A 26,584-nucleotide genomic window follows, 5' to 3' on the forward strand; every position below is an offset into this window, starting at 1 on the left:
TATGGGTAAATATGTATGTGTCTGTGTGTGTATATATATGTGTACATTGAGATGTATGGGTATGTATATTTGCGTTTGTGGACGTGTATGTATATACATGTGTATGGGGGTGGGTTGGGCCATTTCTTTTGTCTGTTTCCTTGCGCTACCTCGCAAACGCGGGAGACAGCGACAAAGCAAAATAAAAAAAAATTTTTTTTTTCAAACTATTCGCCATTTCCCGCATTAGCGAGGTAGCGTTAAGAACAGAGGACTGGGCCTTTGAGGGAATATCCTCACCTGGCCCCCTTCTCTGTTCCTTCTTTTGGAAAATTAAAAAAAAATGAGAGGGGAGGATTTCCAGCCCCCCAGGGGGGATATATATATATATATATTATTATTTATTATTATCCCTGGGGATAGGGGATTAAGAGTACTTCCCACGTATTCCCTGCGTGTCGTAGAAGGCGACTAAAAGGGGAGGGAGCGGGGGGCTGGAAATCCTCCCCTCTCGGTTTTTTTTTTAATTTTCCAAAAGAAGGAACAGAGAATTGGGCCAGGTGAGGGTATTCCCTTAAAGGCCCAGTCCTCTGTTCTTAACGCTACCTCGCTAATGCGGGAAATGGTGAATAGTATGAAAGAAAAAAAAAGGATGGAGTGATAAGAAAGATGAAAGCAAAACTTGAGAAAAGGGATGCAAGGATGGAGTGTGCTGGTGAGGTCAAGTGGCCAGTGACAAGCCTGTTTGTGTATGATACTGTGCTATTTGCTGAAAGAAAAATGAGTTATATAAGCCTGTAAGTGTCATTTATGACGTGTAAGTGAAGGTGATTGAAGGTAAATGCAAGTAACGGTAAAGTAATGGTGTTTACAAGGAAACAGAGGGAAATCATACATTTTAGATGTGAATAAGAGCAAGGATATTAGGTTCAGTAGGGTTGAGGGACAAGTTAACTGGGAGGTAAGTTTGAATGGAGAAAAACTGGAGGAAGTGAAGTGTTTTAGATATCTGGGAGTGGAGGTAGCAGCAGATGGAACCATGGAAGCGGAAGTGAGTCACAGGTTGGGGGAGGGGACGAAGGTACTGGGAGTGTTGTAGAATGTGTGGAAGATGGGAACATTATCTAAGAAAGCAAGAATGGGTATGTTTGAAGGAATAATGGTTTCAAGAATGTTATATGGCTGCGAGGCGAGGCTATAGATCGGGTTGTGCGGAGGAGGGTGGATGTGTTGGAAATGAAATGTTTGAGAACAACATGTGGCGTGAGGTGGTTTGATCGAGTAAGTAACGAAAGGGTAAGAAAGATGTGTGGCAATAAAAAGAGTGTGGTTGAAAGAGCAGAAGAGGGTGTATTGAAATGGTTTGGCCACATGGAGAGAATGAGTGAGGAAAGATTGACAAAGAGGACGTATGTGTCAAAGGTGGAGGGAACGAGGAGAAGTGGGAGACCAAATTGGAGGTGGAAGGATGAAGTGAAAAAGATTTTGAGCAAACGGGGCCTAAACATATAGGAGGGTGAAAGGCGTGCAGGGAATAGAATGAATGGGAACAATGTGGCATACCAGGGTCAATTTGCTGTCAATGGATTGAACCAGGGCATGTGGAGCCTCTGGGGTAAACCATGGAAAGTTTTGTGGGGCCTGGATGTGGAAAGGGAGCTGTGGTTTCGGTGCATTACACATGAAAGCAAGAGACTGAGTGTGAACGAATGTGACCTTTGTTGTCTTTTCCTGGCATTACCTCATGCACGCATGGGGGGAGGGGGGTATCGTTTCATGTGTGGCAGGGTGGCGACGGGAATGGATGGGGAAGCAAGTATGAGTGTGTACATGTGTATATATGTATAAGTCTGTGTATGTATACGTATGCATACTTTGAAATGTATAAGTACGTATATGTGCATGTGTGGGCATTTATGTATATAAAGGTACACCACCGATTTTCCGGCACTCTTGGTTCCAAAGCCTTATTGGATTAACCATTTTGCCGAACCAACCATGGTCACGTAATAATATTTCATCAACACACCTCTAACCCACTAATTATATATCTCCCATGTGTCTAAAGATATACCATGGACTGCCAGAAATCTAAATTACACAAACATTAAATGTTTAAGAATCCTAAGATGGTAAGTCTGTCCTTAGATTGTTTGAATCCAGAGGCATATCTAGGGTATGGCAGGTAGGGCAGATGCCCTGGCCATCACGTGAAGGGGGGCACCAGTGGTGTAATGGCGTCCTGAATCCAGACAATGATTTGGATCTTAAAGATTTAGATTTCTTGACCATGAAAACATATCTTTGGCATTTGGAATCACATTGATATCATTATTAGTTCAATAGTTATCCACAAAAATTGATATTTCCATGATGGCGTCTTGGATCCAGACAATGATTCAGATCACTCTCAAAATCTAATGAATTGGTCCTTGTGTCATTTCTGACTTTCCCTGAAAATTTCATCAAAATATGTCATACCTTTTATTGAAAGCTGTTCACAGACAAACAAACAAACGCCAGTAAAAACATAATCTCCTTGGCGGAGGTAATTGAAATGAAAAATATTGGCGTCACATGTTTGGACAGGGGCACAATTTCAGTGCTTGCCATAGGTGCTATTTCCCCTAGTTATGCCCCTGTTTGAATCCTGAGGGTCTTCTCATCTTCTATTGTTAGTGTTTTCCTAGGTGTGCATTGCCAGAATAATGCAGTTTCATATGCATTATACATCTGCTCAGAACTGAGGTGCTCATCAGCTACAAGTTTCGCAAATTCATTCACATACTCGGCAGCTCCTTCGTGGTTTGTAGATCGCTTTTCTCCTCACACTCTATTCATGGAAATTCCATGACGCTTCTTGACTCTTTAAAGCCATCCTTCACTATAGTAATGCTCATGTTGTAATTTAAGTTCTTTATGGAACAACTTAGCCTGGTCCATTATCATGCTACCTGACAAGTTGACTCCTTCACTCTGATGCTGTCAAAACCATTCCATCATCACTCGATCGTGCTCAGTACTCTTACCATCTTTCACAGTTTTTCTAATCGTCATTTCCTTCTTGGAATCAGTCTGCATAGTATTTCAATATTTTCTCCCTTTGCTTCTTCATATCATAAATAATTGATGAACCAATACTGTAGATGTCACACAGTTTATGCACCAATACACCATGGTCCATTTTTTTCAACATTTCTACTTTATCTTGGATTGATATGGACTGGTGTTTATGTTTGACACCACGACTGACAATCTCATGTCTTAAAAGCCATAGCTAGGGTTAAATTTAAGCAAAATAAGCTAAGAATCTCACAGAATTGCTGTATCACCACCGAGTGTAAAGAATGTAAATAAGCATGCCCTACACACTATGCCATCTGTGGCTGCACAGTAAACTAGTCTGGTGGTAATTTCAAGTTTCCTCATGTAAATTTGTCCGGACTAAAGGAGGTGCCAAACCATGAGTTGCTGGAAAATAGGTGGTGTACCTGTACATGTATATGTGGGTGGGTTGGGCCATTCTTTCATCTGTTTCCTTGCGCTACCTCACAAACGCAGGAGACACCGAATAAGTATAATAAATAAAAAAAAAATAAGATTTTTCAAATCCTTTTAAAGTGAAAGAAGAAAGTGTACTAATCTGTTATAGATATGGGGAGAGAAAAACTAAAAGAAGTGAGAGATTTAAGTATTTAGAAACTTTCTTCGGTAAGTATGGTGATATGGAAGGAAAGATGAGGGAGAGAGCAATACAAGACAGAAGAATTACTGGGTCCCTTTGTAGCATGATGAAGGGTAGAGGTGAAAGTATGTAAGTGAAGAAAGGATTAAGGGACAGCATAGTCCTCCCAACCCTGACCTAAGAAGCCAAAACTCTAAATTGTGGAGTGGTAGAGTGGGTGAAAAAAATATTGAGGTGGTTTAGGCAAGTGGAAAAATGCAAAATGAGGAGTCTACACGGATAATGTATAACAGTACAATCAAAGAGGTTGGTGTGAGAGGAAGGCCACCTGTGAAGCAGGGAAATATAGAGAAAGAGTACTGGAGGGAAAAAATGGTGAAAGAATGTGTGGATTGGTGTATGCAAGGGAGGCATGTAAGGACAAGGATAAGTGGAGACTTTTGCCATAGCCATACCCTTGATGGGAGTTCCAAGAGGGAACAGGCATCAGAGATAAAGACAGATAGATAGTGTAACAAAAACGAGAACATACAGGAACACTCATGAAGGGCAAACAGGGAAGTGGTAACACGTAGTGATGGAGTGAGGAGACAGAGGAAGTATTTTGAAAGGCTGTTAGATGTGTTTGATGACAGGGTGTTTGGGTTCAGGTGTTGGGTGTTTGGGTTGGGGATATATGTGAAGTGAGAAAGTCATGGAAAGTGGTTTGGTGAAGAGAGAAGAGGTGGTGAAAAGCTTGCAGATCAAATGTGGAAAGGAGGTTGGAATGGACTGTATTGTGGTTAAATTTTGTAAGACATGGGGTGACTATTTGCTGATGGGTTACTTAGGATTTTCACAACACTGATAATGGAGAGGTGCCTGAGGAGAGAACCAATACATGCATAGTGGCATTTTATACAGCATTTTATACAGGTGAGGGGGACAAAATTAAGTGAAGGTTTGCATTCAAACTACAGAGATATAAGGTTGTAGAGCATACCTGGTAAGTTGCATGAGTGAGTGGTGATAGAGGAGGAACAATATAGTTTCTAAAGTGGTAATGGATGTGCAAATCATGTGTACGCTTCAAGGAATGTGTATGACATCATTCAGCCCTGCCTCCCACCCAACTGTAAGACAAAACTTTGCTCAACTCTATCTACTCTCACACATGCACTTGATCCTCAACAGAAAGCTTTCACACCATTCAACAGTTGTCCCCCAACCCAAAACATCCCTAATACATCCCATAAAACATTCCACTTGAATCTGTCAATCCAAAGTTGTCCCCCAACCCAATATATCCCTAACACATCCCATTAAGCATTCCACTTGAATCTGTGCAACACTTTTTCCAGATCCATAGACCTTCTTATCTTTTGCTAGATACTTTTCCAAAGTCATTCTCACCATAAAAAAAATGATCCACACATCCCCTGTTGTTCATAAAACACCCTTGCTCCTCACTTATTCAGCCACTTCCATCACTCTGCTTACATTATTCCTGGTATACTTAACAGACTTATTCCTATATAACTGCTACATGACTGCTGAATAAAATAACAATAATAGATTTCAACCAATCCCCAAGCAGAACTCTCTGCTTCCATGTTAAATCACATATCACTTTATCCTGCATACTTCAACATTTCAGCCATAATCCAATCCACTCCACATGTCTTTCCTACCTTCAACCTCATTATCACCCTTTTTTATCTCCCTTCTTCCTATCTTCCTTCCATCCTCCATACCCATGCATGTAATAATTGCTGCCTCACCAACTCCCACTTTCATCAGTTCTTCAAAATAATCTTTCTATCTTCCTCTCATTTCCTCCTTTTGATTCAGCAATTTTCCCTCTTTCCTTCTCACATTCACATTGCCACTCTTACATCCAGCTTTTCTTTTTCACACCCTTCAAGCACAATATCTATTTTCCCTAAGCTTTAAATGCAACATTCTTCCAAAATATTCATCTATTTTTCTCTTTGCTTTCTTCTACCAGCTTAACATTCCACTTACAAATCTAATATCCTTCCCTCCTGCTTTGGTGAACTTCCACTGGTACATTCCCTTTGAGCAATCAACCATATTCCTTTTTCTTCTCCCTAACAGAATTTCTAATCTTATTTGTCCACCATGCACTTCCACTTTGATTCTTATATCTCACAGCCTTATATCCTCCTACTAATTCTACAACCTTCAACAGTTTTTCTCCAAACATCTTAAAAACATTATTCGCACATGACTGCTTCCCTACATTTACCGCACTTTCATCTAAACTCCACCTCACAGTTTTCCTGATTCATCCTCTTGCTAGCTAACATTCTTACCTCACCATTCTTCCATACACGATACCTCCACTTCTCCCTAATCCTCACCTCCACAAGAACAGTAAAATGGTTTGAATATCAAAAGAATCCTCTCACAACTTTAGCATACAACACAACTTTTCTCAAACTTTCATCTACTGCCACATAGTTCAGTCAAACCTTATGTCATTCTGTTCCACCATTTCTCATCCACATATATCTGTAGATCTTGTGCTGAAAAAAAGGTGTTTACAAAGAATAATCCCCTCTTAGAACAGCCATCCATATGATAACTTCATTCTCATTAACTTCAGGCACTCCCAATTTACCAACTATTGTGCCAATATCATTACATCCCACATACACATTCATATCACAGACCAAAACCACTTTTCTCTCCTTCTCAAACCCATTTTTAGTCATTCAAATTTCTCCAGAAATACTTCACTTCATCCTTACCTTGCACAGTCTTCATATTCACAGGCATATACACACACATCCATGCATACTTTACAATGCCAATCTTATCTTTCAACCTATGCTATTCTTGATCCATTTCATCCATGCTCTGTAACACCCTCCCAAACTCTCTGTAATAGCACATATGCACATCCTTCCTTCCCTCTTCCCTGATTATCTTAATTCATTCCCATGAAAACCATTCCTCCTTCCATGCCCTCCTACAACTTGCATTCACCATTTCCATTTTCACTCCATACACTCTTCCCAAGGATATGGGTTTCCCCAGTTCCAAGAACATCCAAACCATCACTACTGAATTTCTCTACAAGCTCTCTCCTTGTACTCTCCCCAGCCATCCCATAAATATTCAGAGCCTTTACCCTTAAGCACTCATCCCTTTTTCTCCCCAGGATAACTGGTGGACTACAGTGCCACTTCTTAGTCTTTTGTGCCCCACCTCTGACAGGCCACTGGCAGGGGGAACTCTACATGTGCAGCATTTCCCAGAGGCAGCAAGGCTCTCATATTGTCCAAAAAAACAGAGCCTTGACACAACTCACTCATTCTCTCCATATGTCCAAGCTATTTCAGGTCTCTTAACCATATTCTTATTATTGCACCTTTCTCTTACCCTATCAAACTTTTCTTGACCAAGCCTCCTCACACCATATGTGGGAGACAGCGACTAAGTATAATAAATATAAATACAAATCCATCTGTTTTTCTAAGCATTTCTCACATACATTCTTCAAAGCAAACACCAATCCACACATCCTCTACCACTTCTGAAACCACACTGCTCTTCCCCAATCTGATGCTCTGTACATGCCTTTACCCTCTCAATCAATACCCTCCCATATAATTTCCCAGGAATACTCAACAAACTTATGCCTCTGTAATTTGAACACTCATCTTTATCCCCTTTGCCTTTGTACAATGGCACTATGCATACATTCTTCCAATTCTCAGGCACTTCACCATGATCCATACATACACTGAATATCCTTACCAACCAAACAACAGCACAGTCACCCCCTTTTTTTATGAATCATTTTCAAGCTATGTGTATAAGGTGTATATGAAACAAAAATGGATTTTGTGTTTATACTTGGGTCCCATCCCTAAGACATCTCATCATGTATATGCAAATATTTCAAAATCCAAAAAATTCCAAAATCCAAAACACTTCCAGTCCGTGACATTTCAGATAAGAAATACTCAACTTGTACATACGTTTATTTCTCTGAGCATTTCTCAAAAAAATTCTGCAAAGCAAACACTTGATCTGCACATCCTCTACAACTCCTGAAACCACACTGTTCCTCTCCAGTGTGATGCTCTATGCATGTCACCACCCTCTCAATAACCACTTCCATTCAACTTACCAGGCACACTTAACAAATTCATACCTATACTTCAAACTTTCACCTATATACCCCATGCTTCATGCACTGGTACTATATACAGGCATTTGGCTAGTCTTCAGGCATCTCATCATGATCCAAAAACAAACTGAAAAAAATCTTTCCTAATCACAGTCACCCCTTTTCTTGCCACATTTCATTTAAAAAAAGGCTTTCACTTCCTTTTCTATTTCACCATACCACCCCAGGACCCTTTTTCCATGGATTTTCCAGGGATCTTCCAATGATACAAAATTACAAAACCTTCAATGGAGTACTATGCACACATTTGGAAAGGTTACTGTTCCACAAGCTTACATAACAGTCAAGTCCTAAGCAATTTCACATATCGACTGACAGTTTGACCTCCATGTTGGTTCAGTTTCCCCACTCTGTAGATACCATTCTGGTTTTTGCTCCCAACAGCAAGCTCCTTGTGTACTCCTGCCATTAGGTAAACCACATAATAATAACCACACGACTGTATTATATGATTACAGCATGGCTTCTGGCAACTCAAGGGTAGGCCACTGTGTTATCTGTTTCTTTCTCTATACTGCACAGCTTTGGAATGCTTTGCTCCTTCATGTCTTTTCTAACAACTATAACTTGTTCCTTTATAAAAGGCAAATCTTTCACCTCCTTGAAAACCATTTCTTTATCCCAAAAGTACCTTAAATATTGTTTCCCCTTTTCTTTTCTCTTCCCACTACTACCTCTCTTTAAACCTTTTATTTCATATTTCATCTCTGGACTTCTGCCTGTAACTAGAGCCTCCAACTTAAAAAAAAAAATCTTATTATACTATAATAACACAACATCCATAAGCTTACTACATACCAAAAGGTAACCTATTTCCCTGGAACACTGGAAATGGCCCATGCCCTGTGGTCTCAAATTAATGGTACGCTCCACTCTGCCAGGCTCAGCCTGTAATCCATCTGAAAAGCGAACTCTTGGTATAGGACGATCCTTGTATAATCTTTCTTCAATGATGTACTTAAGTTGCAACCCAGTTTTTGTTCCAGCGTCACTGTCCATTTTGAAACAGGCATCAAATGAAAAGCTGAAATAAATGGAGACACAGGTAAAGATAATCTTATCTTTAACAAGAGAGAGCTATACTAATTTAAGTGAACTTAAGTGTTAATACATGTATAAAAAAAATATGAAAAAGTCTGCAAACTGGTATACTTCTATTCAAGACTAACTTTTCATTAATTTTCATGACATACAAGGTGACTATATCAATTCAAAATAATTCTCAGACACTTTTCTCTCTCTGAATACTATATTAATATACTAACAAGTGCATCAGTCTCAAAGATAGCCCTACTAATTACTTTACAAGAACAATAGCAAGGCAAAATTACTGAGTTTCCTGAACATACATAATGCAAAAGGTAAAGCTGAAATAGTTAGTGGAATATTTCCTCAGAGAAAAAAATATACATAACAGATATAGTGGTTTTGTGTCATGATCAGCAAATTAACTGGTTCAGAATGTAACAGATGATGCAATAACATTCATCCCTGCTTGCAGCTCAAGGCCATACAGCATTCATTTTATTAAGAAAAATTCTATTCACTTTATAACACTCACCAAGTTTCTGATGACCCAATGTCTTCTCTACAGCCTTTCTTGCTAGGATCAATATTTTGAAGCCAACCTTCATCCTTAATTTGTGTCTGTATGTCTATGATTGGTCGAGCCCTTAAAAACAAAAATTAAAATGATTCCTGAATATCTTTTAAGAGAGTACAAGAGAAAACATATAATGAAATATACAACTTAATCTTACTGCTTGTCATGTGTGATGCTAGACAACAGGTATACATTTCATTGTTGCACGTACATCAAACAAGCTTTGATTTCACAAAAAGCTATTTCCTCCTACAGAGAAAGCCAGTGAGCAAATGAAATGAGACAGTCCTGCTCTTTGGTGATTATAGAATCCCATACTATTCTGCTCACTACTTTCTCCTTTTAAGGAAAAAGAATGATGTCACGAGCTTAAATATATACAACAATTCCTTCCTGAAAAATGCAAATCACACTTCAATAAGTATGATTAAAAAAGGGAAAGAAGTGGTGGGAAGGAAATGGAAAGCTTGTCCACTAGCTAGCCAACCAGCAAGGAAAGTGAGAGCTTTGCCAGTGGAGGATGATGGGTGACTTATACTTTCAGGGAAAAAGTAAGTGGATGTGACTGGCAGACCTCTAAGTTCCACAAACGGATTCTTTAGATCATGGACAAAGGTACCAGAAGAGCTCCAAAGTCCTTCATGACAATGTTTTACAGCAAGAGAATCTTCAGAAATGGTTAGGTAGTAGCCACCTTTCTGACAGTATGAGTAAGTGCATTTGAGGCAGATTAAGATTTGATTTAAGAAAAGGTTTTTAATATAGGCAGTTATGTCCCATACTGAAAGGGATAGCCTGACGGAAGGTTAGATGAAGAGATACATTAAATAATCAAATGTAGAGTCAATATAGGTTTTCAAAACACTTAACAGATAGATATTGTGTTGTATATTTTCCACCCTGCAGATGAAAAGGATTGGCTAGAATAATTGTTGTTTTAGTCTATGCTATAAGTCTGGGGTACAGTCAGACCTTCATACAATCCACATCCTAAGTAAAGGAGAGCTCTTGTGATAAGATGGCAAGAAACTCACCCACTCTAAAAACCTGAAGACAGAAGTTTTCCAGAATAGGAAGGTAACAAACTGCACAAAACCTAAAACCTTCAAGGACAAAGTAGACATAAAGTTGGAGCTCAAAGTACTTGAAAGAAAAAAGAGCATCATATATGTTGTTGTGGGCCTACTAAAATCCACACGTATGCAAAGCTATGGTACAGATGTCCTACCCTTGTCCTGAAACAAACAAGTCATAGAGCAAAATCAAAGGCCCTCTCTAGGTGGCTTCAACCATATCTTGGAAAGACTACCTATCCCACTGGTCACTGTAAGGTCTGATATAGTGAATGAGGTGTTTAGTAAATATTTCAATCATTCCTCCAAACTGGCATTAGTACGAGAGAAAACAATCTCCTGACTCTTAATGATAAAACATCAAAAATCCACAATGCCTGGGAACAGGATACTGTTGGAAAGTTCATTTTTCCAGATTTCAGAGTGTACATAACAAAATACACTCAAAAAGTCTAACTTTCTGTATATCAGGTAAGTTTGTATCTCAGAAATACAACAGTGTACTTCTCTTGTGCTGTTTTTCTTGTACTATGTATACGCACAGAGTAACAATATTTGAAAACTCAATGGTTTTGATAAAAATAATGCATAGAATAAAAAAATATCATCATAATCTTGACAAAATATTCTGGACTTCTGATGCCTGGAGTTTTTATGTTATTCTGTAAAACCTTAAAGTATCATGGCAATTACGTATGAGAGATGAAACAGATTTGGTGGTGGATTTGGGCAATGGTGGAAAATGGCAAACCAAATCTGAGCCCTCCAAAAATGATGCTATCAGTCATTGACCATGAAAAGATACAGCTTCAGAAGAAATTCTTAAAGTTTATCATAGGGAACAGGGAAACATCATTGAACTGGTTCTATTCAATACAGTAGGTGTCTGTATCATGGGCTCAGGGTCCTTCATTGAAGAACTACTGTACATACAAAAGGGAAGAGAGCATCAAACTAAAGAGGTCTAAATAAGTAAAACCTGAGAGTAAGGATAAACTTTAACACTCTTAGTCCTAAGGATGCATGTGAAGGGCAAAATTTAGACCTGGAAAGAGTGTCTTCCCAGTGAATGCTAGCACTTGTTAATGTATAACTTACACCATAACATCAAGACCTAGCACAAGTGGGAATATCTCCTTCAATTTGTGGTCATCATCAGAAGATAATGGCTCTCTTCCTGAATAGGAAGCCATTGGGTCAATGTGGTGTTGTTCTATATAAACAGGTAATCTTTCCTTGATGAACTGACTGGCACTCAAGGAATAATTTGGTGCTACCAGCTCTTTTCACGTGGTATGAATACACTAAAGTGAATCTAATCATAGTCCTCACGAAATGACTTGAGGTTTGTATGAGAGCACTGATAAAGTAAGCTTTCAGGAAAGGAAGTGAGAATTTTGTCTGTGAGCAGATCAACTTGAAAATGAGATGTTTCTTACAAAAGACCCTACTACATGAGTGTCTGTGTTGGTACAATGTAACCATTTGGTGCATCAGAAAACTCCATGCTTGGAAGATCAAGAGCACTGTGCTACACGCATAACTCAGGAGAACTTCCTTGAAATTTGAGTTAAGAACTTCAAGACAGTCTAAATCGCCTGTATCAGCATGGACTCACTGTTACAACATAAGGCCTAAGTGGACTTGAATTTGGGCAAAGATCTTGTTTGGGTTGGTGGTGCTCAGGTTAATCCATTCTGGATCACAATCTACCTCCAACCCAGACACTGGAATTGCTCAAGGGAAGGACTGACATCTCCAGTTACTGCCATAAATGTCACAGTTGATGACTACCTGAAACATCAGGAATGTCTAATTTGTGCATGCCTCCAGGTACATTATTATAGGATTTTGACAAGCATATGTTGCTTCTGAGAGCCCAAAAAAAAGAATGTTTGGCAAGTTGTGGGTTTGAGTGTCAAAGACAAGGGTTCTGCACCACTTTTGTGATGAACTTCAGCATCTAGTTTTCTTGTCAGCACAAAAAAAAGCATGATTCAACTGATCAGTCCAATTTCATGCTATCTAAGCCTGACTTATCAAGATTTCAATTCATGTCTCAGGAATTAAATAGGTCCTTCAGTGAGGCTATGGCTAAGATATTATAGCAGTAAACCACAATGTTCATCCATTCAAGAAATCAAAGGAATAAAATGACAGTTTTACTATGCCACTGAAGACCACTGAAACAGAGATTAGTCCAGAAGGCACTGATGCTAATTGTCAAGTCTTCTTTCTCATCTTGAAGCACAGGTACTTTCGAAAGCCTTGCTCCAGAAAGAAGCCTTAAAGACTTGGCAACTGGGCTGAGAGACTTGGATGCAGTTAACAATATGTACATTAAATTAAGAAGCTTGTACAACAAGAGACTTTTAATACTTCTGATAATCCATGGTAGAATAAGGGTAAACCAAAGTATAGAGCAAAACTTTTCCTAAGCAAAATGATCCATAGAATCTAAAATGGTTCTATTAATCCAGGACAAAGCAACCAGCTATACTTAAACCAACTGTGATGAATAATTAATTATCCCTACCAAATCCCTGATTCTAGATGCAAACTATTACCACTGTGCTAAAGTGGCACCATTCACAATATCTACTGTTTCATGTTCAATTTGTCTGATACTATACCTCACATCATTCTTAGCTTAGAATTAAAAGCTAACTGTATTCACCGCGGTCAACTGAGGTGATCTGTCTCATCCAAGAACCTAAACAAGGTCTCCTTTACTGTGATTAGTAACCCTTATCCCCATAGCAATAATGATGATGCTCTCAAGTTGCTGAAAGCTCTTATGTCACTATCCCTTAATAAAGATAACTGGATAAAATGGAGACCCTTTTAACATGGCAGGGCACTGTGAAAAGACATTTTCACAAAACAAGGGTGGTAATGGACTGTGTCAAAAGGAATGCCTGAGAGGACACTGTTAAGGGACATAATTAGTCTGAGGTGGGTTTTGCTCTAAGACTTGGCAAAAATGAAGAAGAATCATACTTGTAATTATCTTCCTATACTGCATGGGGATGGAGTATGATGTCTGCATTAACCAAAGAATCATTGATCTCTTTTTAAAAACTTAAATGTTGTAATAAGGTCACCCCTCAATCTTCTATTTTCCAAGGTGGATAAATCTACAGTATCCAACCTTTCCCTGTAATTTAGCTCTCTTACTTCTGGTACCATCTTTGTTGTTCTCCTCTGGACATTATGAGGGCTTTGCTCTTCTTGAGGTGTCGTTACCATACTTTAGAAGCATATTATGGTTTTGGCCATATTTAGGATATGATCAACTTGCTAAATATTCCCTTATTCAAATACTAGAAAGCTATTCTGATATTTGCCAGCAGCTACTTCTGTATCCCTAATATGGCACTCTGGTGACAAGTTAAGGATGATGTTTACTCCCAAGTCCTCCTCACACAAAGACTCCTAAGTTATTTCCTACTAAGTAATACAGTAATCATACTGAGGCCATCTTTCACTTTGTCCTATCCTCATTACTTCAATTTTTTTCTGGTTGAATTTCATAGGCTATGTTTCAGTAGTTGGCAGGCAGCCACAGACCATCTGGAGGTATATCATCTGTACTACCCACCTGGGTATTAGAGTTAGTGCCGGCTGAGCACTGAGCCAGCACCTCAGTGGTTGTCAAGTTGCACTCCTCTGACCCAGCTAGCTGCCTCTTCATTCTGCTTCACCTACAAGTGGACTGCTGGCATTCTGTCCACAAACATACAATCTCTTCTTGTCTAACATAACACATGACAACACTTAACTCACACAAATCATTCTTTGCAACTCAAGATTTTCCTGCAGAGTGCTTTGCGTCAGCCCTGCCTTTCGACAAAGTGGTAGGAGCATTTGACAGAAGCAGTGGGCAAGAACGTTAGGTAGAAATAGTAGGTTGGAGCTTTAGCTAGGAGCAATAAGTAGAAGTGTTGGTGGAACATTAAGTAGGAGCCTCTGAAAACACTCTACCAGTGGCCTGGTAAGGGTGAGGCGCTAAAGGCTAAGAAGCAGCACTAGAGTTCAATAGTCATGAAGACCCTTTTGCCATGGCCATCCACTCCAGGAAGTTTCCAAAGGAAATGGGCATCAAAGATATAGGCTGATAGATAGATAGACAGATAAACAGATAGATAGATAGACGTTTGAGACTAACTATGGGGTCTGTTTAGGTCCTCTTGCAAGCTGATGCAATCCTTCTTGCTTTTCACTACCCTCATGACCTTTCCATCATCTGCAGACATATTCTGGTAGGATTCAATGCCTTTAGGCAAGTCATTATCAATCAAGAGGAGCAATAGTTCCAGAACCAAATCCTGTGACACTGCCGGTCACCTTAAAACTATTTGGAGAAGGCTCCTCTAAAATGCATCCTTTGTTCCGTCCTACCGAGATAATCTATCCATCATAGGAGTTTCCCCACTTATTCCCACCCAGTGATCCAGCTTCTTAATCAGCCTCCCATGTCAAATGCTTTCTGACAGGCCAGATATACACAATCCAACCAGCCTTCCCTTTTGTCTAGGACTGAGGTGACTTTTCCAAAGAACTCTAAGAAGTTAGTTACAAATGACCCCTTTTCCCTAAAACCATACTATCTTTCCTTTAGGGCATTTTTTCTCCATAGAAAGTCATCCACTTGTTTTCTAACAATATCCTCCTCAACCCTACACACCACACTCACTTGTTAGACCAGTCTGTTGTTCAATGACCTCCTGGTTTCCTTTCATGTATACAGTTATGATGTTTACTCTTATTCACTCCTGTGGCATTTTACCTTTTTCCAATGACATCTTAAGCATATATGGTTAAATTTCATTAGATTCATGAACCATGTATAGATTAAATCTTTATGTATTCTGTTCATGACTCTTTTAGATATCTAAAAGATTCTAAAACCTCCTTCCTATTCCATCTCACTGGCTATAATATCTTCCATAGTTTAAACACTTTTGAATTTGTGATTCAGTTCCTTGCATATCCTTACATCAGCCTCTACAGTTTTTCTTCTCAGTCCCATAGCCTGATTAGCTGCTCCTTATTGACTTCTGGAAAAGTTTTGGATTTTCACCAGCCTTATCAAAAATACTTTTTTCAAAGTTTTCTTTGTTCCTCCTTTCTTATTCTTATATACTCATTCCATGCTTTCTAATACCTTGCAAGCACTGGCTGGAGAGTAGTGTCCATATCTTTGCCATGGCACATCTCAAAGCTCCTTTACTTTATGACATCATTTATCAATCTATTCCTTCCTCTTTCTTACCATTCCCTCTGTATTTGAGGAATGAGGTCCCCATGCCTCTATTCCTTTTCTGTAAATGTCATAAAATCTTTCATTACAAAGCCCTGGCTCTAGTTTACAGAACCCCAATTCCGGGGGTGTGCAGTTTCTGTGATTATGTCTTGCTCTTTGTTTCCTTCACACTCTTCTCTTTTACCATTCAAACTTGAGAATTGCATGACTGCTTCTTCCAAAGGTGTACATATAATTACTTGATAAAACCACTTAACCACGCAATACTCAGCAAGCTGCTGTGGCACATGATTATTGTGTGGCCATCAGCTACTCAAAGGTGGGCTGTTTTGATACCTGCTTCTTTTCCTACATGTCGAAGCTTTGGAACTCTATAACTTTTAATGTCTTTCCCAATAACTATGACCTGGCACATCTCAAAAGAGGTTTTACACTTCCCAAAAAATTTGTTCATACTTTCCCTTGTCTTTTCTTTTTCCATTTCATAATTCTACGTTTCAATTAAGGCCCAACCTTGATGATGACTTTTGTCCACAAATGGAGCCTTTAACATAAAAAAAAAAAATCCATCCTCTTCTGCACATCCTCATTGACAGCCCACGCCTTGCAAAACATACATCACTGGGACTACTACACTTGCAAACATACCCATTTTTGCCCTCCCAGACACAACTTCCCTTTCCACAAATTCTTCAGTGCTCCCACAACCTTTGCATCCTCACCATCTTCCATGGCTCCGTTCAATGCCATGTCCACTACCACATACATAAATCATCTCACTTCCTCCAAATTTCATCCAATCAAACTCACATCACAACAAACCTGTTCTTATAACCTGCTAGACCTACTAACTTGCTTTTATTCACTTTTACTCTCAACTTCCTTCTTTTACACTATCAAATTCAGTCACCAACTTCTGCAGTTTCTCAGTCGAATCTGCCATCAGTGCTGTTTCATCAGCGAACAACTGACTCACTTCCCAAGCCCCCCCTCATCCTCTACAAACTGCATACCTTCCTCTCTTTCCAAGACTTGCACCTAACTCCCTTACCACCCAATCCATATACAAATTAAGCATCCACTGGTGACATCACACAACCCTGCTGCAGACTAACCTTCACTTGGAACCACTCATTCTCCCCTTCTTACTCATATACATACCTTACACTCTTGACAAAAACTTTCCACTGCTTCTAGCAGCTTTCCTCTCACACCATATATTCTTAAGACCTTCCATGGAGCATCTCCATCAATCCTACCTGTTAAACACTCTCCTTTTAAACTCCCAGTCTTACATTATTTCCACATGCCCAAACCACCTCAAAGTATTATGTTTCACCCACTCTACAATTCATTCTCTTCGCATTCCCTGCCATATCACATCTCTCATACACCTCTTCATTTCTTTCTTCATTTCATCAAGTCAAACCACATACTCTTCTAAAACAGCTAATTTCCACAGCCTGGATTCCTGACCTCACTGACTTCTTCCATGTCCATGTTTCAGCTGCACAGTTCAAGGATGAGAGGACTTTGCTGTTCCTTAATCTCTTCACTTCCATACTTACATCGCTACCCTTCATCATTCTATCAAGGGACTCAAAGACTATTCTATTCTGTACTGCCCTCTCCCTTATCCCTGCTTCCATATCATCAAACTTACCCAACACAGCTCCTAAACACTGAAATTCTCTTCCCTTTTCCAATCTTTCTTCCCCCACATCCAAAGCAATCTAGTACACTTCCTTCTTTCACACTATATGATTTTATAAAATCTATTCTTTCACTCTGTTTCTTTTCAAACACCATTACTTTACTTTTACTTTCATTTTCCTTCAATGGCCTATCCTTACACACATCATAAAAAACACTTATAACTCCTATTCACTCTCATCAAACGACACAGCACCATCTGAAAACAGGCTTGGCACTATCCAACACATCTCACTGCCACACCCCAACTGTGCACACCTTTTCCTTAGTTTTGCTTTCATCTCTCTTATCACTTCATCCATACATATATTAAAAAGCCATGTTGACATCTCACCCACATGTAGATCGAAGCTTTCGCTCAACTCTCCATCCACTCTTACACGTGCATTTGCTCCTCTTTAGAAGACTTTCACACCATCCAATAGTTGTCCCCCTAACCCATATAACCTTAACACATCCCATAAAGCATTCCACTTGACTATGTCATATGCTTTCTCCAGATCCTTAAAAGCTGTAGACAATTTCTTACCTTTTGCTAAGTATTTTTCCATGGTCAAATCTACCACAAAATATCTGATTCACATTCTGCATTAAGTCACTTTCATCACTCTATCAATCAACATTCTTGCACACACTTTTCCTGGTATACTTAACAGACTTTTCCCTTATAAATGTTATGTACATCCTCAGCACCTTTTCCTTTGAGTAAAGGAACAATAATAGCTTTCACCCAATCCTCAGAAACAACCTTAAATTTCCATGCTAAATCAAATACCAGATGCATGCATTATATCATACTTTCTCCTCCATACTTCAGCATTTCAAATGTAATACCATCCACTCCAGGTGTCTTTCCTATCTTCAGCCTTATTAGTGCTATGGGCCATTAAACTTGTATCCTCTTCATTCCATTCTCCATACCCTTGCATGTAATAAATGCAGCCTCCCCTTCTCCCACATTCATAAGGTCTTCAAAATATTCTCTCCATATTCCTTTCACTTCTTCCTTTTGATTCAGCAACTCCTCTTCCTTCTCATGTTAACATTTCCACTCTTACATCCACCTCTTTCATTTTTCACCTCCTTCCAGTGTAGTTTCTTATTATCCTAAAACTTTACACTTAGCTTTCTTCCAAAATCTTCATCTACTCCTTCTTTGCTTTCCTCTAACAGCTTCTTAACATTCTGCTTACATATTTCACATTCTTTCCTTCACCTATGCTAAACATCCATTGGTACATTCCTATTGAGCAATCTACCACATGCCCTTTTCTTCTCTTCCACAGCAGTTCTAATCTCTTCCATCCACTATGCATTGCCCTTTTCATTCCTATATCTCATGACCTTGTGCCCAACTACTAATTCTATAACCTTAACAGTATTTCTTTAAACATTTTAAACACCTCATTCACAAATGACTGCATCCCTACATTCACTGCATTTCTATCAAAGCCTTCAGTTCCCTTCCTTTCATACTTCTCACTGCATTTTTCATTCATCTTCTTGCTTGCCAACACTTTTATCTCTCCATTCTTCCTTACACTATACCTCCACTTCTCCCTGATCCTCATCCCTACAAGAACTGCAAAATGGTCATAGTCTCCACAGAATTCTCTCACATCTCTAGCATTTAGCACAGCTTTTCTCAATCTTTCTTCCACTTGCCATTTGCTCTTCTTTTCCAGCATTCCTCATCCATGTATATCTGTGGATCATCTTGTGCTGAAAAAAGGTGTTTGCAAGAAACAAACCCATTTCAGTCCAAATATCCAAAGGCAGCAAGGCTCCAAAATTGTCCAGAAAAATTTTAAAAAGTCCAAGCACACCTCAGGTGTTTGTATATAAAAGGATTGCCCCCATGGAGTTGGGCAATAACTCTCCCCATTAGTGGGTTAAGACTCGGATAATCTAAAAAACTACAATATCTCCTTCAGGTACTGAAACTTGACAACTTTCCCCACTTTTGAGCCTATTCACAGTAGCAGCACCTCCTAATCTCATTGGATATGATACTGCCACTGCACACAGCTCCTAGATATCTAAAACACTCCGCTTCCTTCAGATTCTTTCCATTCAAACATTCCAAACAGCCTGACTTCCTGCAACACTAAACATAATAACCTTACATTTATTCACACTCAACTTTCTCTTTTAATGCACTATCCTAAACTTAGTCACCAGCTTCTGCTAGTCTCACTTGAATCTGCCACCAGTGCTGTCATTAACATACAACAACTGACTTGTCTCCCAGGTCCCCACCCCACTCCCAAAGGACCGTAAGAACATTGTATTCACTTTCCTCATACAAATCTGTCACCAGTGCCATGTCATAAGCAAGCAATAAATGACTCACCTCAAAGATCCTAATAATCCCCAACAAACTACATACCTGCTCCTCTCTTGAAGACTCTCATTCATCTCTTCTGCCACTCAATTCATATAGTGACATCACCTGGAACAACTCATCCTCTTCTCTTCCAACTTGCAACCATGCCTTACTCTCTCGATATATACTCTTCACTACTTCAAGCAGGTTTTCTCTCCTACCATGTATTTGCAACAACTTCCACAAAGCACCCCTATCAAACTCATCCCACACTTTCTCCAGATCCATAAATGCCACATTTAAGTTATTCTGTTCCCTAATTTCTCACACACATCCCCTACCATTCCTGAAACCACACTGTTCTCCATCACACTTTCTTAATTGTCTACAAATATTCTATACATCATTCTCATTGCTAGCCTCACTGAAAATCATTGATGATTTGCCTTCTACAAACAAATATTTCTCTTACAATTCTATTTGAGATGAAGAGAATAATAAAAGCAAACTTTCAACATCAATTTATTCATTAACCATCCTAGGTGTTGCTCAGTAATGGGTATGTATAAGCATCAAAATTCCAAGTCAACAAACAGTGCATAAACCTGTTAACAAATTATGGATGACTGAAGCAAGTGATCTTTTTAAGTAAGTAAGTAAGTAAGTTTTTATTAGTCATATTGTAATACAAGATATATTACAAAATGAAATTCTTCTTGGCTTTGAGAGCTCCCTAGTGTTTCTACATTAAAAGAATAATAAAATCAATAAAGCAATAAAATATTAAAGGAAACACTTTAATATTTTACTTTCCTATTGTGATGACAAGTGATTGAAAAGGAGGATGCTTTTAGGTACAAAAGACTTTCTGTATCTATCAGTACGCTGCATGGGCAAAGCTAACCTCCTTCCTGATTTTAAATATGTGTAACAATTGTATAGTGGATGGGTTACATCTTTCATAATCCTATCTACTTGTTTCATTACGCCTGTCTGATAAAGCTTATCTGGTGATGTGGTCGCCACACCTAATTTTCCTGCCTTTTTAACAATTCTTCCCAACTTATTTTTATCTTTACAAGTAAGTTTCCCATACCAGGCAGTCACTGAAAAATTTAGAACTGATTCTAACATTGATTTGTAACATGAGTTAATGCTCACTTTATCTACATTTAGGTTGCGCAATATATGTGCAAAGTGTAGTCTTTGGTTACATCTCCTTGACACCATATCCGTATTAACACTGCCTTTCAACTGGTCATCAATCATAAGTCCCAAATACTTGTACTGGTTTACTCTTTGAACGTGTTCTTCCTCAATTGTTAATAAGTCGGGTACATGTTTATTTATAGTTCCGAAATTGAATATTATCTCCTTAGTTTTCTTAACATTAAGCTCCAAAAAATTTTGTTTACTCCAGTCAACAAATTTTTTGACTTGAGTTAAATAAGGTTGATAATTATCATTGACAACTTTTCCTAGGATAACTGTATCGTCGGCATATCTTATGATAGTATAGTCATCAGTTCCACTCCTACAATCATCTGTGTACAAGGTAAAGAGAACAGGGGACAAAACACAACCATGGGGGGCTCCTGTGTTGGTAACTACCACATTAGACTTGACATTATTTACATTGGTATATTGAGGTCTCTGCGTTAAAAAGCTAAAAATCCATTTTAAGATGTTTCTATTTACACTCATTTGTAACGTTTTATTAAGCAGAATATGAGGTTGCATTGTGTTAAATGCTGAACTAAAATCGATGAACAGTGCTCTAATTTGTGATTTAGTCTTATCTAAGTGCTCGTTAACATCATTTAATAATAAATTTACCAACTACAGTAGGAGAATACAAAGGAATAGAAAAGGAATGCAAAGAAATTCAAACAGCAACAGACCACTGGGTCCTTTCAAGGCTTTTTGTGATACTGGAAGGTATCAGAAACTTACAGACTAGGTTGGTAAAAGAAGTCATAAAGGTTATTCATAGAGAATAACCTGCAAATTGTCACTGACTATGCAGGTGCAAATAATGAAAGTCATGGACTTGAAACAAAGTCATTCTTAAATTCATCCATAAGTACCTCACCTCTCATTTGAGGTAAAATGTTTGCCCAAATTTTGTATTCATTACTACAAATAAAATCAGATGAATCATGGCTTCAGTAACTTGACAAATCAAGATTAACAAAACCTTCGATAATTTTGAATATTCGAATCAGACCACCTCTTAACCTTCTCTTTTCTATGCAAGATTTGTTTCTCAGTCCAGGAATCATCTTGGTACCTCAAGGCCGTGATCTCTCCATTCTGTTGATCTTTTTTTTATGCTGAGTGATCAAAACTAGAAACAAAATTCAAGATGTGGACAAACCAATAAACTGTAAATTTTTTTTTTTTTTTTTTTTTTTTTTTTATACCTCGTCGCTGTCTCCCGCGTTTGCGAGGTAGCGCAAGGAAACAGACGAAAGAAATGGCCCAACCCCCCCCCATACACATGTACATACATACGTCCACACACGCAAATATACATACCTACACAGCTTTCCATGGTTTACCCCGGACGCTTCACATGCCCTGATTCAATCCACTGACAGCACGTCAACCCCTGTATACCACATCGCTCCAATTCACTCTATTCCTTGCCCTCCTTTCACCCTCCTGCATGTTCAGGCCCCGATCACACAAAATCCTTTTCACTCCATCTTTCCACCTCCAATTTGGTCTCCCTCTTCTCCTCGTTCCCTCCACCTCCGACACATATATCCTCTTGGTCAATCTTTCCTCACTCATTCTCTCCATGTGCCCAAACCACTTCAAAACACCCTCTTCTGCTCTCTCAACCACGCTCTTTTTATTTCCACACATCTCTCTCACCCTTACGTTACTTACTCGATCAAACCACCTCACACCACACATTGTCCTCAAACATCTCATTTCCAGCACATCCATCCTCCTGCGCACAACTCTATCCATAGCCCACGCCTCGCAACCATACAACATTGTTGGAACCACTATTCCTTCAAACATACCCATTTTTGCTTTCCGGGATAATGTTCTCGACTTCCACACATTTTTCAAGGCTCCCAAAATTTTTGCCCCCTCCCCCACCCTATGATCCACTTCCGCTTCCATGGTTCCATCCGCTGACAGATCCACTCCCAGATATCTAAAACACTTCACTTCCTCCAGTTTTTCTCCATTCAAACTCACCTCCCAATTGACTTGACCCTCAACCCTACTGTACCTAATAACCTTGCTCTTATTCACATTTACTCTTAACTTTCTTCTTCCACACACTTTACCAAACTCCGTCACCAGCTTCTGCAGTTTCTCACATGAATCCGCCACCAGCGCTGTATCATCAGCGAACAACAACTGACTCACTTCCCAAGCTCTCTCATCCCCAACAGACTTCATACTTGCCCCTCTTTCCAAGACTCTTGCATTCACCTCCCTAACAACCCCATCCATAAACAAATTAAACAACCATGGAGACATCACACACCCCTGCCGCAAACCTACATTCACTGAGAACCAATCACTTTCCTCTCTTCCTACACGTACACATGCCTTACATCCTCGATAAAAACTTTTCACTGCTTCTAACAACTTGCCTCCCACACCATATATTCTTAATACCTTCCACAGAGCATCTCTATCAACTCTATCATATGCCTTCTCCAGATCCATAAATGCTACATACAAATCCATTTGCTTTTCTAAGTATTTCTCACATACATTCTTCAAAGCAAACACCTGATCCACACATCCTCTACCACTTCTGAAACCACACTGCTCTTCCCCAATCTGATGCTCTGTACATGCCTTCACCCTCTCAATCAATACCCTCCCATATAATTTACCAGGAATACTCAACAAACTTATACCTCTGTAATTTGAGCACTCACTCTTATCCCCTTTGCCTTTGTACAATGGCACTATGCACGCATTCCGCCAATCCTCAGGCACCTCACCATGAGTCATACATACATTAAATAACCTTACCAACCAGTCAACAATACAGTCACCCCCTTTTTTTATAAATTCCACTGCAATACCATCCAAACCTGCTGCCTTGCCGGCTTTCATCTTCCGCAAAGCTTTTACTACCTCTTCTCTGTTTACCAAATCATTTTCCCTAACCCTCTCACTTTGCACACCACCTCGACCAAAACACCCTATATCTGCCACTCTGTCATCAGACACATTCAACAAACCTTCAAAATACTCATTCCATCTCCTTCTCACATCACCACTACTTGTTATCACCTCCCTATTTACGCCCTTCACTGAAGTTCCCATTTGCTCCCTTGTCTTACGCACCCTATTTACCTCCTTCCAGAACATCTTTTTATTCTCCCTAAAATTTACTGATAGTCTCTCACCCCAACTCTCATTTGCCCTTTTTTTCACCTCTTGCACCTTTCTCTTGACCTCTTGTCTCTTTCTTTTATACTTCTCCCACTCAATTGCATTTTTTTCCTGCAAAAATCGTCCAAATGCCTCCCTCTTCTCTTTCACTAATACTCTTACTTCTTCATCCCACCACTCACTACCCTTTCTAAACAGCCCACCTCCCACTCTTCTCATGCCACAAGCATCTTTTGCGCAATCCATCACTGATTCCCTAAATACATCCCATTCCTCCCCCACTCCCCTTACTTCCATTGTTCTCACCTTTTTCCATTCTGTACACAGTCTCTCCTGATACTTCCTCACACAGGTCTCCTTCCCAAGCTCACTTACTCTCACCACCTTCTTCACCCCAACATTCACTCTTCTTTTCTGAAAACCCATACTAATCTTCACCTTAGCCTCCACAAGATAATGATCAGACATCCCTCCAGTTGCACCTCTCAGCACATTGACATCCAAAAGTCTCTCTTTCGCACGCCTGTCAATTAACACGTAATCCAATAACGCTCTCTGGCCATCTCTCCTACTTACATAAGTATACTTATGTATATCTCGCTTTTTAAACCAGGTATTCCCAATCATCAGTCCTTTTTCAGCACATAAATCTACAAGCTCTTCACCATTTCCATTTACAACACTGAACACCCCATGCATACCAATTATTCCCTCAACTGCCACATTACTCACCTTTGCATTCAAATCACCCATCACTATAACCCGGTCTCGTGCATCAAAACCGCTAACACACTCATTTAGCTGCTCCCAAAACACTTGCCTCTCATGATCTTTCTTCTCATGCCCAGGTGCATATGCACCAATAATCACCCACCTCTCTCCATCAACTTTCAATTTTACCCATATTAATCGAGAATTTACTTTCTTACATTCTATCACATACTCCCACAACTCCTGTTTCAGGAGTATTGCTACTCCTTCCCTTGCTCTTGTCCTCTCACTAACCCCTGACTTCACTCCCCAGACATTTCCAAACCACTCTTCCCCTTTACCCTTTAGCTTCGTTTCACTCAGAGCCAAAACATCCAGGTTCCTTTCCTCAAACATACTACCTATCTCTCCTTTTTTCACAACTGTAAATAGCAAGAATATTTCCTTAGAGGATGTGTGGATCAGGAGCTTTCTTTAAAGAAAGTAGATGAGAAATACTTTAAGAAGCTGATGAATTTGTTTCTGGCACTTATGGATCTGGAGAAAGCATATAATAGGGTTGATAGACATTACTTGTTGATCTTAGGAAATACATTGCGGATGGATGGAGTAAAATGGATTTTCATCAATCAAGGCTTGAACACACAGGAGGGTGAAAGGAAAGCATGGGATAGAGTGAATGAGAACAGTGAGGTAAACTGGGGTGACATGCTGTCAATGGATTGATCCAAGGCATGTGAAGCATCTTGCATAAATGCATAAACCATGGAAATGTCTGTTGGGCCTGGTTGTGGATGGGATGCTGCGTATTCAGCCAGAGAATGGATGTAAGCGGATGCCACCTCTCTTTGTCTGTTCCTGATACTACTTCACTAACAAGAGAAACTGCAATTAAGTATGAAAATAAAATGGATATTTCCCAGGACTTAAACCCTAAGGCCTCAACAATGAATCCAAGTATTTTGTCTGTTCTTTTCAATGCTTCTGTGCACTGCTTACTTGGCCACCAGATCTCATTACAGCCAAGTATCTTTCCTCAAATACCTTTTGTAATTCAAAAGAATTCATACCGTAGCTTGTATAACTTTGCACTTATTGATATCAAATTTCATTTACCACTGACAAGCACAATTCATCAGTTTGTTTATGCCAGTTTGAAGCTATATGCTTTCACATTAATCTGCAAATTTAGTTCCCAGCTTTGTATTATCAGCAAATTTTGATATCTTGCAACACAGCCCATTATCAATATCATTAATATATGTGAGAAAAAGAAATGGTACATGTACACCACCGATTTTCCGGCACTCTTGGTTCCAGAGCCTTACTGGATTAACCATTTTGCCGGACCAACCATGATCACATAATAATTATTCATCAACACACCTCTAACCCACTAATTATACATCTCCCATGTGTCTCACGTATACCATGGACTGCTAGAAATTTAAATTAAACAAATATTAAATGTTTGAGCAGCTCCTTCGTGGTTTGCGGACTGCTTTTCTCTGCACACTTTATTCATGGAAATTCCATGAGGCTTCTTGAATCTTTGAATCCATCCTTCACTATAGTCATGCTCATGTTGTAATCTAAGTTCTTTATGGAACAACTTACCCTGGTCCATTATCATGCTACCTGACAAGTCCA

General features: G+C 39.3%; 1 protein-coding gene across 1 annotated transcript in view; it reads right to left on the reverse strand.

Annotated features, from left to right (window-relative positions):
* The window catches only part of LOC139745968 (uncharacterized), a 172,783-nt gene that overhangs the window by 142,931 nt on the left and 3,268 nt on the right, over window positions 1-26,584 (reverse strand). Inside the window, exons 2-3 of the mRNA XM_071656708.1 lie at window positions 9,427-9,537; window positions 8,664-8,889 (exon numbers count right to left, since the gene is read on the reverse strand). Of these exons, the coding sequence (XP_071512809.1) occupies window positions 8,664-8,889; window positions 9,427-9,537 (337 nt within the window). The remainder of the gene's footprint in view (window positions 1-8,663; window positions 8,890-9,426; window positions 9,538-26,584) is intronic.

The sequence above is a fragment of the Panulirus ornatus genome, chromosome 63 (assembly GCF_036320965.1).
Source record: "Panulirus ornatus isolate Po-2019 chromosome 63, ASM3632096v1, whole genome shotgun sequence".
NCBI lineage: Eukaryota > Metazoa > Arthropoda > Malacostraca > Decapoda > Palinuridae > Panulirus > Panulirus ornatus.